This window comes from Aotus nancymaae, unplaced genomic scaffold (genome assembly GCF_030222135.1).
Source record: "Aotus nancymaae isolate 86718 unplaced genomic scaffold, 86718_ANA_hifiasm-v0.15.2.pri h1tg000022l_1, whole genome shotgun sequence".
NCBI classification, from domain to species: domain Eukaryota; kingdom Metazoa; phylum Chordata; class Mammalia; order Primates; family Aotidae; genus Aotus; species Aotus nancymaae.
Window position 1 is genome coordinate 47,598,131 of NW_026988435.1, and position 24,330 is coordinate 47,622,460.

The 24,330-nt window shown below is 42.8% G+C and overlaps 1 protein-coding gene across 3 annotated transcripts in view; it reads left to right on the forward strand.

The window, feature by feature from the left end:
- ADARB1 (adenosine deaminase RNA specific B1) overlaps nucleotides 1-24,330 on the forward strand; it is a 109,373-nt gene that overhangs the window by 74,250 nt on the left and 10,793 nt on the right. For all 3 annotated transcript variants that reach the window (XM_012444327.3, XM_012444337.3, XM_012444330.3), the window contains one exon: nucleotides 13,636-13,817. In XM_012444327.3, coding sequence (XP_012299750.1) covers nucleotides 13,636-13,817 — 182 coding nt within the window. The remainder of the gene's footprint in view (nucleotides 1-13,635; nucleotides 13,818-24,330) is intronic.

Consider the following 24,330-nt stretch of genomic DNA (forward strand, 5'->3'; position numbering starts at 1 on the left):
ATTTTTTTCAAAAAATGCCATTATTAGTGGCTATTTTGCTGTTAATGCCATTAATAATGCCATTATGGCATTATTAATGCTATTTTGATAGGGATTATGTTGATTCTATAGATTGCTTTGGTTAATATGGACATCTTAACAATATTAAGTCTTCTAACTCATGAACATGGGATGTATTTCCATTTATTTGTATATCCCTTCATTTCTTTCAGTAATGTTTTATAATTTTTATTGCACAAGCCATTCACCCCCTTAGTTAGGCTTATTGTTAGTAATTTATTCTTTTTTTATGCTATTGTAAATTTTTCTTAATTCCCTTTTCAGATCATTCAATGCATTGTTAGTGCATGGAAATGCAACTGATTTTTGCATGTTGATTTTGCTGAATTTGTTTATTATTTAAACATTTTTTGTGGAATCTTTAGGGTTTTCTACATATATAATTATGTCATCTGCAGACAGATATAATTTACTTCTTCCTTTTCATTTTGGATGCCCTTTCTTTCTTTTTCATGTCTAATTACTTTGGCTAGAACTTCTATTACTGTGTTGAAAAGAAGTGGCAAAAGTGGGCATCCTTGCATTGTACCTGATCTTCGAGGAACAGTTTTCAGTCTTTCACCATTGAGTACAGTATTAACTGTGGACGTTTTGTAAATGGCCTTTATTATTTTGAGTTAGCTTCCTTCTACTCCTAGTTTGTTGAGTGTGTTTGTTATTCTTATGAAAGGGTGTTAAATCTTGGCAAATGCTTTTTCTGCATCAATTGAGATTATCGTGTGGTTTTTGCCCTTCATTCTGTTAATATAATGTACTATACTAATTAAGTTTCATATATTTAACCATCCTTGCATTCCAGGAGTAACTCTACCTCATCATGATGTGTAATCCTTTTAATGTGCTATTGAATTTGGTTTGTTGAGAATTTTTGCATCAATAGTCATCAGAGATACTGGTCTGTAGTTTTTTTTTAATTCTTCTTTGTGTCTTTGGCTTTGATATCAGGGTAATGCAGGCATCATAGAATGAGCCTGGAAATGTTCTCTTCTCTTTAGTTTTTTGGAAGAGTTTCAGGATTAGTGTTAATTATTCTCAAATGTTTGGTAGAATTCTCTAGTGAAACCATTAGGTCCTGGGCTTTTGTATTTTTGTTTTTGAGACAGAGTCTCGCTGTGTCACCCAGGCTGGAGTGCAGTGGCATGATCTCGGCTCACTGCAACTTCCACCTCCCAGGTTCAAATGATTCTCCTGCCTCAGTCTCCCAAGTAGCTGGGGTTTCAGATGCCCACCACCACACCCAGCTAATTTTTGTATTGTTAGTAGAGATGGAGTTTCACCATGTTGGTCAGGCTGATCTCGAACTCCTGACCTCAGTTGATCCACCTGCCTTGGCCTCCCAAAGTGCTGGGATTACAGGCACGAGCCACTGTGCCCAGCCATGGACTTTTTTTATTGGGAAATTTTTGATTACTGACACAATATTCTTATCCATTAATGGTTTGAATGAATTACTTTTCATATTCATTATTCCTGCTATCATTGGTTACCATTTGCATGGAATATCTTTTTCCATTCTTTCACTTTCAGCTTGTATATCCTTAGATCAAAACTGAATTTCTGATAGACAATAATACATAGTTGAATCCTGTCTTTTTTTTTTTAATCTATTTATCCAATCTGTATCTTTTGACTGGGGAGTTTATTCATTGACATTTAAAGTAATCACTGATAGGGAAGACTTACTATTGCCATTTTGTTGTTTTCTGTATGCTTGTAGCTTTTTGCTTGTTTTTTCCTTATTCTCTTGCTGCCTTCCTTTGTGTTTCTCATATGATTTTTTCTAATGATAGCTGTGTTAGTCTGTTTTCACACTGCTGATAAAGACATACTTGAGACTGGGCAATTTACAAAAGAAAGAAGTTTAATGGACTCACAATTCCACCTAGGCAGGGAGGCCTCACAATCATGGTGGAAGGTGAAAGGTACATCTCACATGGCGGCAGACAAAGGAGAGCTTGTGCAGGGAAACTCCCCTTTATAAAACCATCACTTCTCATTATACTTATTCACTATCATGAGACTAGCACGGGAAAGACCCACCCCTGATCCTGATTCAGTTACCTCCTACTGGGTCCCTCCAACAACACATAGGAATTGTGGGAGCTACAGTTCAAGATGAGATTTGGGCAGGGGCACAGCCAACCCATATCAATAAGATTTGTTGTTTTTTTTTTTTTCCTTTTGTCTGCCTGGGGTACAGAATCTCATTTCTTTTTGTGTATATTCTATAGGTATTTGCTTTGTGGTTACCATTGCAATTACATAACACATCTTAAAATTATAGCATGTTATTTTAACTGAAACTTCAGTTACATGGTAAAACTTTACTTCTTTACTTCCACCCCTTCACATTTTGTTATTGATTTCACAAATTACATCTTCATATATTATATATCCATTAATATAGCTTGTAATTTTAATGCTTTTGTCATTTAAATGTTATGCACCAAAATTACAATAGTACTGCTTACTGTATTTGTTCATGTACCTCCCTTTACAGGAGAACCTTATATTTTCATACAGCTTAATGTTGCTGTTTACTGTCTTTTTATTTCAACTTGAAGGACTCCCTGTAGCATTTCTTGTAAAGCAGGCTAGCAGTAATGTACTCCCTCTACTTTTGTTTATCTGGAAAAGTTTTAATTTCTTCTTTATTTTTGAAGGACAGTTTTGCCAGATAAAGTATTCTTGGTTGACAGGGTTGCTTTTTTTTTTTTCTTTCAGCACTTAAAATATATCATTCCACTCCCTTCTGGCTTGCAAAAGTTTTTTCTGAGAAAGACACTGATCTTATGAATTCTCCCTTGTATGTGACCAATGGCTTTTCACTTGATGCTGTTAATATTCTCTGTCTTCACTTTAGACAGTTTGATTGCAATGTATCTTAATGTGGTTCTCCTTGAATTTATCCATATTTCATTTCTTTGAGCTTGAACTTGTATGGTCCATTTCTTTCCACAGATTTGGGAAATTTTTAGTTATTATTTCTTCAAATAGGCTCTTAGCCATTTTCTCTCCCTCTTCTCCTTCTGGTATTCCTAGAATACTTGGATCAGTCTGCTTCATAGTATTCCATAAGTCCCTTAGCCTCTCTTCACTTGTCTTTTCTTCTTGCTCCTCTGACTCAGTGATTTCAAAAAAAGACAGTGACCTGTCTTCTTTTTTCTACCTCATCAGGTCTTCTGTTGGATGCCTCTAATTAATTTTTCAGTTCAGTTATTGTATTTTTCAGCTCCAGAATGTTTGTTTGGTTCATTTCTATAGTAATATCTTTTTGTTGATATGCTTATCTTGTTCTTGCTAAGTTTTTCTTATTTTGTTTAGTTGTCTATCTGTGTTCTCTTTTAGCTCATTAGGCATATTTATGACAGTAATTTTACATTTTTGTTAGACAGCTCATAGATCTGCATTTCTTTAGGGTCGGTTTCTGGAAATTTACTTTTGGTCCTTTGGTTGGGCCATGTTTTTCTGTTTCTTATATGCCATGTTTGTTTGTGTGCTTTGCTGAGATCTGACCATTTGAAAAAAGAACTACTTGTCCCAGTCTGCATCCTGGCTGTGTACAGAGGAATTTCTTCACCAATAAGCTAGCTAAAAAATCTAGGACCGCTCATGCTTTTTCTGATTTCCTGTTCCTCCTGGTGTCTTCCTGGAAAACTAGCTCTAATGTGCTGCTTATCTCTGTTTTTAGTGGCTCCCAAACTCTGGTACCAGTCTCATCACTGAGTCTGATGAGACTCGGGCAAGACAGAAACCAGTCCTTTGGGCAGACTTCAGACAAGCCAGAACATTGGACTAATGATCCACTCTTTTATTTGCATCCAAAGAGAAAAGCCCCAATATGGGGGCTTCCTGCCAGTTAGTCTGCACCTTGCTATGTAGGGAAAGGAGCGCAAACAGGCATGCCAAACACTGTGTAACTTCCTATCCCTTTCTTTGCAATCTCTTCCTAGTTTTACAATGGCCTGGGTACTGTAGCTTCTCAGCTGGTCTCCAGAGCTCTCACAGAGCCATTCTAGTCTATATATTGTTGTTAACTTAGTGTCTCTTTGGTGTCTCTGTGGGGGAAAGAAGGCCTGCAACTTCCTAGACTGCCATCTTGTTGAAGTCATAGTCCAAACACCATTGATTTTTTAATGCTATTTTTATGGCCAGCAACTTAACTCACTTCTTATTCTATTTGTATTTTCCTGGTTGTCCTTGAATTTACCAAGTCACAGTCTGCAGATATTGACCGTTCTATAGCTTCTTTTGTTATACCAGTAGTCCTTTTCTTTATCTGTGCTGTCCAGGACCTTGGATGATATGTTACAACACTGTCCATGTTTTGTTCCTGAATCTCAGAGAGATTGTAAGTGAAGTTTCTCCATGATATACAGATTTTGATATAGGGTTTCAGTAGGTAGCCTTCATCGTGCTAGGAAAGTTCTATTCCTGTTGTCTTAGAGCCTTTTTATTATCATATGTTGGTATGTAACTTTATGAGATGTTTTATCTATGCCCATTTTTAATTATGGTAGGTAATAGCCTTCCTGATGTTGAGCATCATTTTTCCATTTTTGACATATACCTTATTTTTTTATAGTCACTTACTGTTTTAACATCCTGTTTGATTTGGATGACTAATATTTGACTTAGGATTTTTGTTTATAAGTTAAATAGGCCTATAAATTTTCTAAAATTTTTAACTGTTCTTATCTGAACAGTTAATGTGTTTGTCTTCTTGTTCTCCTTTCTGAAGCCTCTTCTATGAGACAGCAGTGCATAGAACCCAAGAGTGAAACCATCTAGTCCGTATGGGTTTTTTTTTTTTTTTTTTTGTAGTTATCTTCATGGTTATCCTCATCATTTTAGCAGGAGAGAGATCTAGATATCTTAGTTGTAATTTCAGGTCCTTTTCTAGCTACTAGTTTCTTAAATTTTTGTTTCTTCTAGTACAAATTTTTAGCTTTCATATTATAATAGGAATTTATCTAGAATTTGAAGATTTGAGGCTGCTTTGAAATAAGACAGTCGATTGTGGCATTCAGGCAGAGAAATAGGATCTGTAATTAGAGAACAGTGTAGTGATGGTAAGAGAATGAGAACTAAAAAAAGTCAGCTAATGCAGTCAGAAAGAAGAGTGCTAGGATTTTACTTTAGTAGAGCTACAACAGTTTCTGTGGCTATGGCTTCAAAGAGAAGGCATGGGAAGGAGTAACCAAATAAACTGGACCTTTAAAAATTACGGTGTATTGTATTTTACAAAGCTAGCCCCACCTCAATGCCTCTCATCTAAAATCCTCTCCAACAATGTGACGTTGCCACTGCCCCATCAAGAGGTGATGTCTCTGTCGCATTCCCCTGAATCTGAGCCTGCCGTGTGACTGCTTTGATAAGGGAATAGGCGGAAACAGTGCAGTGCGAGTTCTGGGCATAGCCTTAATTAGCCTGGCAACTTCCATTTCCCGCCTCTTGGTGGCAGTCACCATGTGAGAGTTGTGACTACCTTGAGGCCACTGGGCTGTGAGAAGCTATCCCTCCATGTAGAGAGGCCCTGGAAGAGGAGATGCCACTTGAAGACAGAGAGAGGACAAGGAACAGTGAAACACCAAATGCAAGAAAAGAGTTCACCTGGGAAATGGAAGAGAGAAGACAAAATTACCAATATCAGGAATGGGAGAGGTGAAATTACCACAGATGCTACAGACACTACAAGGATTGCAAAGATAAATGATAAGCAAGGCCATGCCAATAAATTTGACAGTTTAGATTAAATGGGCACATTTCCTGAAAGACACATACTACCAAAGCTCACTTAAGTAGAAATAGCTAAACTTAAGTCATCTATAGGTATTAAAGAAAATGAATTTGTAAAGCCTTTTCCGCCAAAAATGACAACAAAAGAAAAATCCCAAGCTCAGATGGCTTCACTATTGAATTCCAAACATTTAAGGAAGAAATACCCATTTTGCACAAAATGTTCAAAAATTGAAGTGAAAGAAATACTTCCCAACTCATTCTGCAAGGCCAGCATTTCCCTGGTTCCAAAACCAAATGAAGAAACCACAAGAAAATAAAACTACATGTCAAAATGTGTCATGAACATAGACCCAATGTTCTAGCAAAATTTTAGCAAACCAAATATAGCATCATGACCAAGCAGGGGTTATCCCAGGAATTCCAAGGTATGGGAAACGTTTGAAAATCAATTCACCATATTAACAAACTAAAAAAGACACTGAAAAGGCATTTTGCAAAATCCAACATATTTTCCTCATAAAAACTCATAGCGAAATAGAAATAGAAGGAAACCTTTTCAACCAGATGAAGGAAATCTATGAAAAATCTACATGTAACGTCAGCCTTAACAGGGAAGGACTGAATGTGTTTCCCTAAGATCAGGAGCAAAACAGGATCATCTGTTCTCTCCACTTCTGTTCAACATTTTATTGGAAATTCCAGCTCGTGCAGTAAGGTTCTAAGAAATCAGAGGTCTCCATATTGAAACGGAAAAAGTAAAACTGTCTTTATTTGCAGACATACTTGTCTATGTAGAAAATGAGATTAATATTTTACAAAGTTATTAGAATGAATGAATGACTTCAGCGTTGTTGCAGAATATAAGTCGCAAAATACAAAATCAATTATATTTTTTACACCTGCAACAAACAGTTGAAATTGGAATGTGCAAAGCAATACACTGAAAGCTGTATATTGAAAACTATACCACATTGCCTAGAGAAATTAAAGAACTAAATAAATGGAGAAATACATCACGGTCATTGGTTGGAAAACTCGGTATTGTCAAGATGTCAGTTTTCACCAGATTGATCTGTAGATTCAGTGCAAAATCTCAACAGGACTTTTTGGAGACGTTGACAAACTGATTCTAAAATCCATATGGAAATGCAAAGGACATAGACTAGTCAAAACAAGTTTCAAAAGGAAGAACAAAGTCAAAAGGCTAATACTACCTGATTTCAAGATAGTAATTAAGGAAGTATGGTTTTGGCATAAAGATAAGTATAGAAACAACTGATTCTTTATCATTTAGAGCAGTTTTAGGTTCATAGGAAAATTGAGTGGTAGATGCAGAATTTCCCATATACCCACTGCCGTCACATATGCTTAGCCTCCCCCCATTATCAGTATCTCCCACTATTGTGCTACATTCGTCACAGTCGAAGAAGCTACATGGACATATCGTCATCACCCAGAGCCCGCAGTTTACATCAGGGCTCACTCTTGATGTTGCACATTCTCTCGCTTTGGACAAATTTGTAGTGACCTGTATCCACCATCACAGTGTGAGACCAGAGTAATTTCACTGCCCTAAAAATCCTCTGTCCTCTGCCTGTTCATCCCTCTCACCTCCTAACCTCTGGCAACCGCTAATCTTCTTAATATCTTTGTAGTTTTGCCTTTTCCATAATGTGATCTAGTTGGAATCATACAGTATGTAGCCTTTTCAGATTGGCTTTTTACACATAGTAATTTACATTCAAGATTCTTTGATGCCTTTTCATGGCTTGATAGCTCATTACTTTTTAGTACTAAGTAATATTTTGGATGTACCACCATTTATTAATTCACTTGCTAAAGGTTCATTGCTTCCAAGCTTTGGCAGTTGTGAATAAAGCAGCTATAAACATCTGTGTGCAGGTTTTTTTGTGGACACGAGTTTTCAACTCCTTTAGGTAAGTGCCAAGGAACACAATTGCTGGGTAGTGTGGTAAGAGTATGTTTAGTTTTGTCGGAAACTGCCGAACTGTCCTTCAGAGTGGCTACATTGTTTTGCATCCCACCAGCAGTGAATATTGTTTCACACTGTCACCGGTACTCAGTGTTGTCAGCGGTTCTGGATTTGGGCCATTCTAGTAGGCATGTAATAGCATCTCATTTTAACTTGCAGATTCCTAATGACATATGATACAGAGCATCTTTTCATGTGTTTATTTGCCATCTGTATATCTTCTTGAATGAGGCGTCTGTTAAATTTTTTGACCATTTTTTAATCAGGTTGTTCATTTTCTTATTGTTGAGTTTAGAGAGTTTTTGTATATTTGATTTTAAGCGTTCTTTATAGATTTCTAGATTTATGAGATACGAAGTCCAGCAAAAGAGTTATTTCTTTCATGAATTTTGCCTTTGGTGTTACATCTAAAAAGTCATCACCAAACCCAAGATCATCTAGATTTTCTTCTGTGTTATCTTCTAGGAGTTTTATAGTTTTGCATTTTACATATAGGTCTGTGACCTATTTTGAGTTAATTTTTGTGAAGGGTGTAAAACCTGTGCCTAGATTCTTCTTCTTCTTCTTTCTTTCTTTTTTTTGCATGTTTATGGCCGTTTGTTCTAGCACTGTTTGTAGAAAAGACCATCTTTGGTCAGTTTTATTGACTTTGCTCCTTTGTCAAAGATCAGTTGACTGTATTTATGTAGGTCTATTTCTAGACTTGTTATTCTGTTCCATTGATATGTTTGTGTATTCTTTCACCAATGTTCTGCTGTCTTGATTACTCCAGCTTTATACTGAGGCTTGAAGTCAGGTAATGTTAGTATTCCAGCTTCATTCTATTTTTCAATATTGTGTTTGCTCTTCTGGATCTTTTCCCTTTTTATATCAGTGTTAGGAACAGTTCATCAGTATCTACAAAATAACTTGCTGGAATGTTGACTGGGATTGTATTGAATCTCTGTGTCAAGTTGGACAGAAATAACATTGAGTCTTTCTGTCCATAAACATGCAATATCCATTTGGTTCTTTGATTTCTTTCTTTGGAATTTTATCGTTTTCCTTATACACATCTTGTACATACTTTGTCAAATTTATACCTAAATATTTTAGTTTTGGGGGTGTTAGTGTAAATGATATTGTGTTTTTAATTTCAAATTCTGCTGTTCATTTTTGGTCACAATTAATTTTAGAGGCACAAAGGCAATTCAGTAGAAAAAGAATAGTCTTTTCAACAATGATGCTGGAATAAGTGGATATCCCTGTGCAAAAAAAAAAAGCAAAAAACAACCAAGCAACCAAACAAATGGACCTCACTTATATTTTGCACCATATACAAAATGAATTCATAATGGGCCATAGACCTGAATGTATAAAAATTCTAGAAACAAACAGGAGGTAATCTTTGTGACATTGAGTTAGGCAAGTTTTTAGCAACACCAAAAAAGACTTTACATAAAAGTAAAAACTGATCAAGTTTAAAAATTACTTGTTTCAAAAGACACCATTTAAACAGTGAGAAATAAACTCACAAACAGAGAGAAAATGTTTGCAAATCATATATCTAATAAATGATTGGATAACCACAGTCCACTAGTATAAAGACTCAAAACGCAACAAGGGGAAAAATAGTTTTTAAAATGGGAAAAATATTTGAATGGACACTTCACCAAAAAAAGATACACAAATGTGAAATAAGCACATGAAAAGCTGGTCAACACTGTTAGTCATCGACGAAATGCAGAGGAGATGCCACGACACATCTCTTGGAATGGCTGAAATTAAAGACTGCCCAAACCAAATGTCGACAGCAATACGGAGGAACTGGTGGGCCAGGTGGGCGGGGCTGAGGGGCTGAACCGTTTCTCCTACACGGGGCACAGTGACAGACAGAGGGCCCAGGGCCATGGTAGGCTGGGGGTGGGGTGGGAGGCACAGCTCTGCAACTGGAGGTCACCAGGGTGTCCGTCCCACTGGTGGGCAGTTTGGCAGTGAACACAGCCCCGGAGACTTGTCTGCAGGACCACAGGGCAGGAGGCTCCCATGGGTTTGGCCACCTCATGGTGGTTATGTTGGCACGGGAGCCGTGGGAAGGAACGAGTCTCAGTTCTGATGACCTCGGCCTGTGTCCTCAACTGCACAGAGCTGTGGGAACAAGACCATCCAGAAGAGGACCGCAGCCTGTCTGTCCTGTCTATTCCGAGCCACTGTGGGAGGGAGGCGGGACCACTGTAGGCACAGGAGCAGGGATGGCTCTATTGTAGGGAAAAGGGGAGGCTGTGGGTATGTTCTGATGGAGGTACAGGGAAGCCAAGGTGGGCTCCGCAGAAGGTGGCCTCCCATGCAGCTGTTTGAAGAACACGGGGGCATCTCTGGCTGGTCCTGGATTGGAAGCAGGAAGGGGTGGGCGTGGGGCAACCACTAGGAAGCTGCAGTCCTTCCTCAAAGCCTGGCCCACTGGGCCGAGTGCTGTGGAGGTTGCAGTTTGGGTCAGAGTAGTTCTCCTGCCCTGTGTGGTCTGGCCGACGTCTGTCTGCAGCTTAGTCTCTCAGGCCAGGCCAGACCCTTTACTGGATCAGAGGACAGATCAGATGGTAGCACTCTGGACTCTCTTGCTAAAGAAATGGTGTGAGGAAAACGAAAGAGGAAGAAGGCCAGGCACAGATGCCTAGACCCGGGTCAGTGAGCGCGAGGCCGTGGACACCTGCAGGTTCCTCGGGGGTCAGCCAGACACACTTCACGGAGCACGCTGTGAGTGGGACCCTCCCGTGGGGTCCACAGGACAGGTGGCTGTGGGCATGTAGTGGGCATCTCTGGGAGACGTCCTGCCTGCAGTCTTCGCAGAGCTTTACTTGGCTTAGTTGCATGGATGCTGTCTGTGCCTGACACCCTGTCACTGGCATTAGGCGATTTCATCCTGGTGACGTCTGTCCCAGCCGTCCTTTGTGAGGCGCATTGTTGGGAGCTGGTGCCACACCGTTTCCCACCCAGGGCCTCTGCAGAGTTATAGACACTCCTAGAATTCTCTTACAAAGCGTGCGTTGAGAATTAATGACTCCTAACAAATGTAGGCTTTCTGCAGGATCTGCTTCAAAGTTTGCCCAGAAGACTGAATTCAGCTTAAAGATGCTCTAAGTCCGTGGAGGCTTCTAATCTGTAGAAAAAAGGGGCCTATGTTTCTTATAGGCATTGGATCATTTCATGCTTTTTCTGTAAGTTAGGGAAACCTGCATTTTCATTTCCATTTTGGAAGGTAGAAGGAACGTGTCATAGGAATTGGAGGATTTGTCCATTCAACAAATATTTATTGATCTTCTGTATGTGCCAGGTACGTATTGCAAGTGCTGGGACAGGTCAGTAAAGAAGACAGACAGAAACTTCTTACTGCACTGGGGTAGGATGGGGATAGAGAGCCCAGCATGGATCTGTAAATTGCATGGAGATCAGAATGAGGGTGGAGGGCTCAGGTGGCAGGTAAGGGAAGCCTCCCTCAGAAGGGCTTTTGTACAGGGACCTAAAGTGGGGCAGCCATGGCCATCTCTGGGATGGGTGTTCCAGCTGATGAAGCTGTGGACAGAAGCTCTGGGCAAGCAGCAAGGAAGCCCTGAGGGTGGCCAGAAGCTGGGGCCAGGTGCGGGGTGAAAGGTGACAGGGCCGAGGGATCCAGCCAGAGGACTGCCGGCATTGTCTTGGGAACCACTGGACTGTTTTGTGCCGAGGAATGGCCTGCGCTGGCCCACGTGTTCACAGGGGCCAAGAGGAGAGGGCTTGAGGCAGGCATCAGGTTCCCCTTAGGAGAGGGCGCCATGACATAGGCAGGGTGGCATGACTTGACCCATGGTCTACCAGTGACCATGGCCAGAAGTCAGGTCCTACATCTCTTCTAAAAGTGGACCCCAGGGGATCTGCCGATAACTACTGTGACAGGGAGAGACGGGGTGAGGGTGACCCCAGAGTGGGGACTGAGCAGCTGGAGGTCAGCACTGGGGCAGATCCACAACAGGGCTTGGACAGGTGAGGTTGGCAGCTGCTTGTCTTGTGCTGTCTGCCCTACCCCACTTGTCAGCTCTGCCCCACTAGGCTCTTGCAGGGCCGTGGAGCAGCCCTGAGAATTCAGGCCTCCAAATACAACTGTGGGCATTGTCAGGCAGGGGCTGTGCTGTGGAGTGATGGAGGGAGGGGATACATGAAGGCTGGTTCCAGCCTGGGCGTTAGCCTCCTGCAATCTCAAGTCCTGCCACCTCCCCAGATCTAAGCCCAAATGTTTCTCACTTGCCCTGGCCATGTCCCCACTGCCCAGTCGGCTCTCATTTCCGACCTGTGCTGCTGAGCATCTTCCCCTGCAGCCGTGGGCCACACTGCTGATGTCACTTAATAAAACGCACATTTGCCAGTCCCTCCCCCGAGACACTTCCGTGAAATTAGACTGGGCCACTGGCTTGCCAGAAGTCCTCCAGAGGCCCCTCTCTGCCCTCTCAATACCACCCCATCTCTCATCAGGCTCCTGGCTGCTCGGGGTCCCCTGCCCATCTGCCCTGGCTGCCCTTGCTGCTGTCTTGCGTCCCCTGCTCCCCAGGCTGGGACATGCCTTCCTCCATCAGCCTCACAGTCCCCCTCCTGCTTTGGGCTAAGCTTCAGGGTCACCCCAGGAGCATTCCTTGAAGTACATACACCCCTTTTTCTTTTTCACAGAACCCTGCCCTTTCTCCCATATTGATTTTACCTCAATTTATGGTTCTTCCTTTGTCTTTTCATTGCATTATTGTTTAGCTCCTGGACTGTGTCTTCCCCCAATACCTCACACCCTGTATATGTAGCGCCCAGCAAAAGGTGCTCCCGACACCACAACTCCCAGGCTGAGCAGAGCATCTCTGCTGTTTGTGGGGCTCAGAAAGAGAAAACAGGCATACTGTGAAGGCATGTGTGTTTGAGCTGATAACGAATACCTAAGTTGCCATTGGCATGCATGGTTGGTGTCATGCAAGTCAGCCGCACATATGCAGCCGCCGTAATCCCCACACCCCATCTCCCTGTGCGTTCAGTGCCATCATCCCTTGCAGAGGAACAGGAAATATGCAGTTTAATGTTTTCAAGGGCTCCTCTAAGAGCTATCATTTTTATAAGAAGTATAGAGTCCCCGCTTGTCTGTAGGAGATGTGTGTCAAGACTCCCAGTAGACTTCTGAAACTGTAGACAGTACCAAACCCTGTCTGTGCTGGTATTTTTCCTATAAATACATACCTATCATCAAGTTTAATTTATAATTAGACACAGTAAAAGATTAACAGCAGTCACTAATAATAAAATTAGGGTGACTTGAACACAAGCCCTGTGATGCTGTGACCATCAATCTGATCACCAAGACGGCTGCTCGTGGCCCAGTGGCGTCTGCAGCGTGAATGGGTCTCATCCCAGGCTGGACAGCACAAGATTTCCTCACACTCCTCAGAACGGCTTACAGCTGAAAGCCTGGAAGTGTTTATTCCTGGAATTTTTCATTTACTGTCTTGAGATCATGGTTGACGGTGGGTAACTGAAACCTCAGATAAGGAGGACCTGCTATAATAAAGGCATAACTTCCTTTCTGGTATTTCCCACAGATTTCTCACAAGAAATGTGGCTCCTTGATTATGGGAAAACGTAATGGTAAAAAAACCAGTGTAAAATAACTTTTAAATCGATTTTTGTCTTTCTGATCCTAAGCTGCTGATCAGTCTGTGACTTTTCGTCGCGCTCCTCTTTTGGTTGGCTGGGATCCTGCAGAATCACCAGCGCATCCCTGTAACCAGCAGGGTGGGCTGGGCAGCGTCAGCACTCAGTCTGAGCTCCCTCACGAGCGCACTTTCTTTTCCCTCCAGCTGGAACGTGGTGGGCATCCAGGGATCCCTGCTCAGCATTTTCGTGGAGCCCATTTACTTCTCGAGCATCATCCTGGGCAGCCTCTATCACGGGGACCACCTTTCCAGGGCCATGTACCAGCGGATCTCCAACATAGAGGACCTGCCACCTCTCTACACCCTCAACAAGCCTTTGCTCAGTGGCAAGTATCTCTAGAATATGCCCATTTCAGCTCTATCTTGATTTTGCAATGTTTTAATTCTCATGAATGAGAAAAACACCACCTGAGCTACTCTGTGGCTATCAGAGAAACATCAGAGTTCTTCTAAAGGGACCCATGGTGATGTTTCTGGATCCCTCTGGGCCTTGTCCCTAGGGCCTTTTAAGTGAGTCCCTCTATAAAATTAATCTCTTTTGGCCGGGCGCGGTGACTCAAGCCTGTAATCCCAGCACTTTGGGAGGCCGAGGCGGGTGGATCACGAGGTCAAGAGATCGAGACCATCCTGGTCAACATGGTGAAACCCCGTCTCTACTAAAAATACAAAAAATTAGCTGGGCATAGTGGCGCGTGCCTATAATCCTAGCTACTCAGGAGGCTGAGGCAGGAGAATTGCCTGAATCCAGGAGGCGGAGGTTGCGGTGAGCCGAGATCGTGCCATTGCACTCCAGCCTGGGTAACAAGAGCGAAACTCCATCTCAAAAAAAAAAAAAAATTAATCTCTTTTGCTGATCACAAACCTAGTCATTCATAGAAGAATTGATGGGCTCATACCTGTCATCTCAACACTTTGGGAAGCCAAGGCTAGTGGATTGCTTGAGCCCCGAAGTTCAAGACCAGCCTAGGAAACATGGTGAAACTCCATCTCTACAAAAAATTAGCCAGATGAGGTGGGGCCCACCTATGGTTCCAGCCACTTGGGAGGTTGAGGTGGGAGGATCACTCGAGGCCAAGAAGTCGAGAAGATTGTACCACTGCACTGTAGCCCGGGCAACAGAGTGAGACCCTGTGAAAGGAGGAGGGAGGGAGGGAGGGTAGGGAGAGAGAGGCGGGGAGAAAGAGAGAAAAGGAAGGAAGAAAGGAGGGAAGGAAGCAAAGGAGGGAAGGAGAAAAAGAATGAAATGATGGCTGGGCTTGGTACCTGTGTATTTTTCTTTCACTCAGGCAGTGTATTCATTCCTGTCTCGGCAGCAGAAACTCACAGACACTGAAAACTGTCAGCATTGGCTTTCCCAGACTAGCCTTGAGCCAGGTCTCCTGGACTTTTACCCTCTTGGAGCCACCCGGGTGTCCACTGTGATCAGCTGCATGGAGCCTGCCCTGGGCTCCCTGGACAGGCCCCGCTGGCTCTGAAAGGTGGTGACAGGTGTAACTGGGGGTACTAATGGCAGGCAAAGCCTGTCTCCCTGATGTCTGCACCTCCCCTTGATTCCCTTCATTGCTGGTTTTTTTTCTTTTTTTAGAATTTCAGTGGCTAACAGTAAAGTGAACAGGAGCTTTTGAATTCAAAGGTCCTAACTTCTAAGCTCACCTTTATTTAAAAGGACACAGTTAAGGTATTTTTATCTTTTTAAACATATAATTTTGCTTCCTTTTTTAAAGCTCAAAACTAAAACCATAATCCTAACCTGAAACACGTTGATTTTGTTGTGTTTGTGTGTGTGTACGTGTGTGTGCTGCCTTGTTCTAGTGCTTGGCTACTAGCACGCCTTTAATTTGAGAAAAAGCAGTGTAGAATTTTACTTGAAAGCATGTCTGTCAGAGCACATGAAGGAGGCAGGGACGGGGAAAACAGTTGTCTTGAATTAAATTGTATGGCTCCCTAACTTAACTGTTGCGTTCTAAGAAAAACAAAATAGATGGATAAAACCTGATGGTAAGTAAGGTGAGATTGTAGCATCAGTGTCTTTTGAAGTATTTTGTTGTGTATCGGTGTATGAATTTCTCATGATTTAGAAAATAATGTTGCCTCTTTGTTCTCTATCTTCTATGCTTGAGGGAAGAGTGCTTTAATTTTAGCTGTCACTCATCTTTTATATTCACAGATACTTAAAACATTGCGTGTGGAATATGGGACACATAGGTGATGCTCAAAAATAGTTGTTAATTAGGGCCTTGTTGAATAGTGCTGAGTAAGCAATATCTCATCCATAACTAAAGTCTGCAAAAACAGGATCATTTTGCTAAATATATTTTCTAAGATATTGAACATAGAGCTCATTTATAAAAGTCAAAGTATTTGTATCATATTTCAGTTATGTGAAAAGCATCTATATCTGTTAGAAAAAAAACTTGAAAAATAGTGTCTGTAAGATAGACTTCAAAGTTACTGATACATCTATAAAGTATATAATAAAATAAAAGAAGCTGCTATTCGTCCTTTCCTCCCCAGTATCATCTCTAATCTCAATAGCCTAAAACACATAACCAAACCTCTCCTCAGTCCCCACTGCAGGGGCTATGCCGAGCTGATTCAGCCGCAGCAGAGAGCCTGGGTTGGAGCCATGAGGCTGCCCCTGATCAGCTCTGCCTCCTTGGCAGCTTCCGTGTCTCGAGTTCTTCATATGCCCAGTGGCAGGGATGGACCGGGCGCCCCTTGCAATCCTTCTGGACAAATGTGCCACTGTCCTATGACAATGAAAGGACACCACTCAAGCTCCAGGAGGCAGAACGTTACTCAAACGCTGGCCAATAAACAATGTCACCCTAGCACCAGAGTCTGTTTTCAAAATGCAAACAATTTGAAATATCTTATTTTTGGTAAATGCTTTATTTTGGAAATGGGTTTTTGTTGTTGTTTCCCTGAAGAGAGTTCAAATCGGCAAAGTAAGTAGCTTTGGAGAAGACACCTTTGGACCAGGAGTCCTGTGAGTCAGCAGGACAGTGTAGCAGGAAATTAGGTGAACCGGAGGATCGAGCAGGAGGGAGGGCTGATGCTTGTGCTTCAGAATTGAAGTTGAAAGCAAGGAACGCTGTGGGTGTTGCCAGAGACAGAAGGAACCAAACAAAAATCTGGAGGGGCCAACGTTGATGTCTTAATGGATTTGGGAGATCACATTCTTTTCAAAGCTAAGCCCTCAAAACTTTATTGAAAGGAAAGTCTTACATTTAAGCAGTGACCTGGACAGATGAGCTACCAGGACATTGGCGCCCTTGCTGTGCGTCTCCGGTGTGTATCACAGCTCAGGTCGTATTTGTTATACTTGTCACTCACATTTAATCATAAAGGTCATTCCTGTGTTAAAAAGAGAGCCAGGTATGATGGTGCCTAGTGAACTGTAGTGTCTTTAGGGAGGAACAGAAATGGATATAAATGAATACAAAGAATTTCTAAAGCAAGATTACCTGAAACCTAGAGCAAATCAAAGTAAAAATGTAGGGATGGGGTGTTTCTTTCTTTTAAAAAAACAGTACTGTCAGGATTAAAATGAGAAGAATTAGATTTTCATTTCACCCTGAACACTAGCTTTACTTTAAGAAAGCTTCAGGGCCAGGCCTGGTGGCTCACACCTGTAATCCCAGCACTTTGGGAGGCCGAGGCAGGCAGATCACCTGAGGTCAGGAGTTCAACACCAGCCCAAACAACATGGAGAAACCCAATCTCTACTAAGAAAAATACAAAATTAGCTGGGCTTGGTGGCAGGTGCCTGTAATCCTAGCTACTCAGGAGGCTGAGGCAGGAGAATTACTTGAACCCAGGAGGTGGAGGTTGCAGTAAGCCGAGATCACGCCACTGACTCCAGCCTGGACAACAGCGTGAGACTCTGTCCCCAAAAAAAAAAAAGCTTCTTGGTGCCAAGCTGTGAAGTGTTTGCCTTTGTGGGCATGCACACTTGGTGCCTCTGCTTGGCACCGAGGAAACAGAGGTCTCTCAGGCTTTCTGAGATCTTTCAAATGAGTTTCACATCCAGCACTTGCAAGTTTCAGGACAATTCCAGCTTCTAATTTACATCCATCGACCCCCTGAGTGTGAGCTCCTCGACTGGCCCAGTTTGTTGTCCAAGGCTCACTATGAGAACCCAAGAAGAAAGAGTGGGCAAATGCCCCGTGGGATGGCTCTGGGGCCCTCGTTGACAGACAGCCTGCTCTGGGGTCGTTGAACCCTATCCTATCCTGCTGGTTTTCACGTTGAACATTGGCACGAACCTTAACAAACAAGGCTGCGTGGTGGGGGTAGGGTTCTCGTGAACAGCTTGCATTTAGGCATCTCTGGGAGGACAGCACAGGGACCTGAGGGGGCTGGACACAGGCACAGGTGTGTGGCGAGAAGGAGGCGGGCACCAACGGAGCTGCTGTCCACCCAAGACCATCCAACACCATGGGCAGGAAGAGCAAGGGAAACTGGTTTAATGAGGCCCTGGCTGCAGTGAGAGAGAAGAAACGTCACTATGAAAGTGAGAGAGACTGTGTGTGTGTGTGTGCGCGTGCGTGCGTGTGCGAGTGTGTGCGCGTGTGCACGCGTGTGTGTGCACGCACGTGTGCGTGTGTGTTATCCAGGTAAGAGCAGGCATCGGGGTTGTGGAAAAGAAGTGTCAGTAATGTCAGTTTCCTCCTTGCCCTGGTTTCTAGGAGGAAGGAGTAAACAAGAGAACAGCTACCAAGCTTCGCTCCAAGTACAAAATCATTTTTTATCTTATACTTTTTCTTTGCATTTTACTTTTTGTTTTGTTTCTACCCTTTAGTTTTGCTGTACTGATTAAATTGTCTTTTCCCCTTTCTTCCCACTGGTGATTTTGAAGTTCTAAATCTTACTTCTGTTCTAACCAGTGGTTACCTCGATTTTTTAAAACAAATATATTTAAATCACTTTGAAAAAATGTTGGCATCAGGAATTAATTAATATTTGTAAAGACCCAAACTTGGGAAAAGCTAAAATCTTGGGCTCATTTTTATTCCACACTCTTCCCATCCTCATCTTCCTAGATTCTAATGACATCATCCTGAGTTTTAGAAACTCATTCAATATTGTGCTTTTTCTTTAAAAGCCTTTCTTAATAAGTCACACAGCCACATGATCAACAGTTGTTTAGATGAAAATGTAAGGGCTCCTGGTTTCTCTTCTAACCAGTTTTCTGTAGCCAGTGTCCCTGCCCTTAATTCCACATTCAGATTTATTTTTCACTTTGCTGGAATGCATCCTTCGTTGGGGTGACAGGGTGATTTCTTGGTCGGTTGGTTTTGTTTGACTTTGGAGAAGAGGCCTGTGTGGGTGGGGTTCTGGATCCTGACTTTACCTGGCCCTCGTCTGTGCGCCAGGTACACTGAGAACTGCAGGTGTCTGGGCTCTGTCCTTCCCCCAAGGACACGTCAAGACCTCCATGTCACCCCTCCATTGTCACCCTTTGTCACAGAGCCACTTTGAGTTTCTTCCCTTTCTAGAAAGTACCCCCTTCTTGTTTTCTGTATGGTAGCATTAAATTTATTTGTTTTCCTTAAAATTCAGAAATCTCAGCAGATTAAGCCTAGGCGTGTGGCTAGTTTGCTGGAGTTTCTTTCCTGCTCACTGCTCTGAACCCTCTGATCTGGATTGTTGAATCTTCACTTCCGAGAATTTCCTTCTGTTGTTTCACTTCTGCTGGAAGCGTCTTCTCTGCCCTTTCTGTTGTCCCTGAAAGTGCTGCTGAACAGAACTCACAGGGCTGCGACCAGCGTTTCTCCTCTCATCTGATGTGCTTTTTTGACTGCACTGCTTTCTAAGAGAATCCCTGACTCCTCTGTCAGCATCTCAGGAGTGAACTGTTTTTCCCATGGAGCAGGCTCCCCAGGAGCTCATGCGTGGCTCACCTTCCTGCACCATGGCCGCCACATGGCTCCCCTCTTGCTCTAGTTCTCCTTTCTGGGAATGACTCCATCTGGGGTTCTTCATCTCTATTGGGTTTTCAGTGGCTGCATCTGGGGTTTCTCATCTCTGTTGGGTTTTCATTTCTCCTTTTGCATACTGGGATGACAACTTTCTAGTGATTGGAACTGTGTAGAGAAGAGTTTCCTGAAAGGAGCTCAGCTCCCCCTGACTGGAAGTGTTCAGATTGGAGTGGATGGACATGGTTGTTATGGACATGGTGGCAGGGGATCTGGCTGCAAGGACTAACCCACATGACCTCCAAGTGTCTTCTGAACTCAGGATCCTGGGAATGCAGTTTGCTTGTTTTGAATTCTCTGTGTGGATGACTGTAATGGCAAAGTACACTTACCTACCTTGTCAATGACACCTTTGAAGGTGTTTAAAAATAATAATTGTTCTGCTCGGTGGCTCAAGCCTGTAATCCCAGCACTTTGGGAGGCCGAGGCGGGTGGATCATGAGGTCAAGAGATCGAGACCATCCTGGTCAACATGGTGAAACCCCGTCTCTACTAATACAAAAAATTAGCTGGGCACGGTGGCGCGTGCCTGTAATCCCAGCTACTCAGGAGGCTGAGGCAGGAGAATTGCCTGAACCCAGGAGGCGGAGGTTGCGGTGAGCCGAGATCGCGCCATTGCGCTCCAGCCTGGGTATCAAGAGCGAAACTCCGTCTCAAAAAAAAATAATAATAATAATTGTTCTGCTTCACTGACTGCCATCCTCAGGCCATTTCCCAGGTCTTGCATGTGCTCAAGTCAGGAGCCAGATTCTTACATCCGTTGCTGAGTGTGCACCACAGTCCTGTGGGCCAGGCTCGTCATCACCCTTCACAGTGGAAGCAGCCGCAGCCGGCAGACATTGCAGGGCTTGCAGCTCATGGCCATGTGCCACTGTCTGTAGCACAAGTACAGCTTGAACCCACATCTGACCCTTCACCACCCCAAGCCTTGCCTCCTGTGGAGGACAGAGAGGGCACCAGAGTGCCGGGTGGCTCCCCTGGAGCTGCCTCAGGAGGAGAGCTGGCGGGATCACTGTGAGCCCCTCAGCTGCACTCCATCCACATCCAGTTAGGCTCTCCTGCCCTTGCAGCTTTCTGGACGTGAGCCCACCTCACTCAGGACCGTAGTCTGGGGCTCCTTCCACAGCTGGTATTTTAAAACCTTGAAGTCTCCTTTGAGAAAGGAGTGTTATTTGGCCAGAGGTCCCCTGTGTAAAGCTCTCGGCACCTGGCTGGGGTTAGTGGACAACTGGGACAAGGCATGTCCAAGTTGGCAGAGAAAGCCTGAGACCAGCCCTGGGGAATGGGCTGGGAGGGTCAGGAGAACCCAGCCATCTTGCTCTTTATGGATTCTCATCGATCGCGTTTATTTCTCCGTCAGCTCAAGGGCTGCCCTTCTTAAGACGATCAAAATGAAAGGCTCAAAGGCGATCTGCTCTCAGCTTAAATGGCAGGTTTGTTTTGGGCCCAGAGGGGCTCAGAGGCTCCCTCCTATGTTGGGTGGCCTGCATCATCCTCACTGGGAGGTGCAGTGCACTTTTCCTTACGCTTTAACTCGTGCCCAGGTCTTGACTATTTCTTATTTGCAGTATAAAGGCCACGTTCAGTTGAGATTGTAAGTTCATATTTTCCTTGGCCCACTAATAAATGTCTAATAGTTTCTATAACATGAACCCATAATAGCCCTAAAATATCTATAGTTAATCGTTATGCATATCATCCACTTTCGATGACCCTACTCTATGAGGAACCTATTAGAAAATATCTTTAGGGTAGAAATAAGAAAAACCATCAATGCCAGCTCTTCCGAGTTTTTTAATTGTAGCAGTTATTAGGCCAGTTCACAGTTTCTTTGCACTTTTGCTTTAAAAGTTCTGATTCAGCACACTGAATTCACAGCAACACAGGGATCCTCATTAGCAGCCAGGTTCTTCTTGCTTTTATTGGTTTCTGCGCCGTGGCCTGGGATTAACTCATTGCCCTAGTTCCCTCTTCGCAGCCCAGAAAGATAAGCATCTCATTGCACTGGCCTCAGGGACTCATAGAAGTATGTGCTCATGACTATTTAGGGGCTTTCTGCCCCAGAAAAAGTGTATGGTTAGTATTGGAAGCTCCAGCTGTTTTCTTTTTGCCTTATTTCCTCTGTTTTTGTTCCAAGATGGGACTTGATTTAACTTAAAATATAAAAAATATTTTGTACTGTTAGGGTCTTACACTTTTCATTAATTAATCATTTAGTTTTAGTGAAAAATATTGTAATTCTAAGGTTTAAGTATCATTCAACAGTAATCCTTTATTTTGATGAGAAGAAATGGAATTGCAAAGGAAGTTAATATAAGCATTATCCATTTGTTTATGAAAGATTCAATTCCATTACGGTCAGAGATTTCCCAACAGTTTAAGTGGACTCCCACTCATCTAGCCATCCCCCACCAAAAGAAATCCTTCCTGATTCTGTCTGCTTGAAGGATATGGCCTTGAACATGCTCCTGGGGCTGCTGCCTCTACAGAGTGACAGCTCAGGGACCTGCAGGAACTCAGAACATGCAGGCAGGTGCTAGAGGTAGGGCAGGTATGCTGGACAGCCACCAAAGACCTCAGTTCCACTGGCAAAACTGTGCCACAGGAGAAACCTAAGCATATGGTCAAAACCATCCCAGCAGCCATCGGTAAGTGCAGGAACAATGACCTCAGGAAGACATGAGGCTGCTGCCAGTGCCTCTGAGGAGGCTAGCCCAGCCCTGTGTGTGGTTAGGGCACACCTGACCACCACAGAAGGATGTGCTAGAGCTCTGGGTTCTCGGGATGAGGACATGGTCTTGGCTGATTGTCTTCCTTCAGGCCTTCCCTAGAATTGAATGCACATCAAAGAAACAAGCAGAAGAAACCGTGCCAGTTACTAGTATTGAATAATTTTTCCTTACAAAAATTTTACATGGATTATCAAACTTATGAGGAAAACAGGACAAAAGAGAAATATCTAGATGAGAAATGGGACAACAGAGAAAGTAGAAACAATTTAGAAAACAGAGAGAAATAAGTAATGATAAACCTTATTTGTATGTTATTTAGTAAGTGCTGAAGTTCTAGAAAATATTCAAGTAATTTTTTTTAGTGTGCTGTGGGCATGGTTTTGGGTGTTGGGATTTTGCAGTGAACAGGGCAAACAAAATCCCTTCCTCATGGAGCTTTTGCTCTGATGAGGGTAGGGGAAGGTGAAGTCAAATAAATCTCAGATAACATGGAACAGAAAGGCAGATTGTGAGAAAGCCTTAAGAGATATGAAAAGTTATTCAGAAGGCCCAACATCTATTCAGTCACATTTTTAAAATAGGAAGTAGGGAGGAGGAAATAGCAGAAGAAAATTCCTCAGTACAGAGGAAAAACACAGGTACTGGAATTAAGTGGATGCACTGAGTACTGAGCAGAATCAATGAGAAAAGTCCATGCCCAGCACATCCCTGTGCAGTTTCCGAAGACCAAGGCAAAGGGAAGATCCTAAAAGCTTCTGAGTTACCTGCAGTACGTTTCAGATTTATATAACCCTTATCAGGACACCAGAAGTTAGAATGGAGTTATGGGATGACCTTCTGGTTCTAAAGAAAATATTTTTCTTGGAGAATTTCCTACCTAACCAAATGTTAATCAAGCATTGAGACAAAGTGGTAACTTGTAGATAGTTAAGGATTCAGAAGACGTATGCTTTTGGAGGAAACACAATGACTTGAGGACACTCTAGCAAAATGAAAAGACATCTAAGAGAGAGAAGCTTGAGTTTAAGAAAGAATACCTTATAAGTCCAAAGCGTAATTGAAAAGGATAACTCAGCAGCAAGCCTGAAAAGTAACTGTTCCAAATTCAAAGAGAGATTCATATTAGACAATGCTAAAAGGAATATTTTTAGAAGAAGTTGAATTTATTTTTAATGAATAGCCTAACTGAGAAGCTGAATGCTGTGAATGGTAGGGTAAAAGCAAACACTTCTTTTGTGGACAAAAAAAAAGGTAAAGAAGAGTGGAAACTCCAGGGAACATAAAAAAGCTATTCAGGAAAGGAGTGGTTCAGACATGAAGCAAACAAAACTAAGGCACGATTTTGAACAATTCTTGAGAAGCAGGACAGAGAGACTCCAGTATAAGTCTGTGCTTGGAGTGGTGTACTGAGGAGCACAGGTGTGGTGCTGGTGTCAGCACTGTTTCTCCTGCAAAGTCTGTCACTTTTAAAAATGTAAAATAAAAAGGTAAAAACTTGTATAATTATTAGATCAGATAAGAAAGCAGAACTTAAACTACTGACTATTTAGAATACACATATCAAAAATGGTGAATTGGAGCCCCACTTAAACTTAGGAGATGATGGCCTTGAATGAATGGGAAAGAATAAATGAACTAAGCCTTCGTTTTCCAAAACTGGGAGGGAAAGCAACAATAAAGCTAAAGAGGAATATCGAAAGAATGAAGGACACAGAAGTGAGAGAGGGAGGGAGGGAGAAGGAAATACATTATATAGGAAAGAAGAAAAAAGATTAAAATTAGTACAACTGGCCAGGCATCATGGGTCACACCTGTAATCATAGCACTTTGGGAGGCTGAGGCAGGTGGATCACCTGAGCTCAGGAGTTCGAGACTAGCCTGGCCAATATAGTAAAACCCCATCTCTACTAAAAATACAAAAAAAATTAGCCAGATGTGGTGGTGCACACCTGTAATCCCAGCTACTCAGGAGACTGAGGCAGGACAGTCTCTTGAACCCAGGAGGCAGAGGTTGCAGTGAGCCGAGATTGTGCCAGTGCACTCCAGCTTGGGCAACAGAGCGAGAGTATGTCTCAAAAAAAAAAAAAAAAAAGTAGTAAAACTAACAGGCATTGACTTCAAAGAAC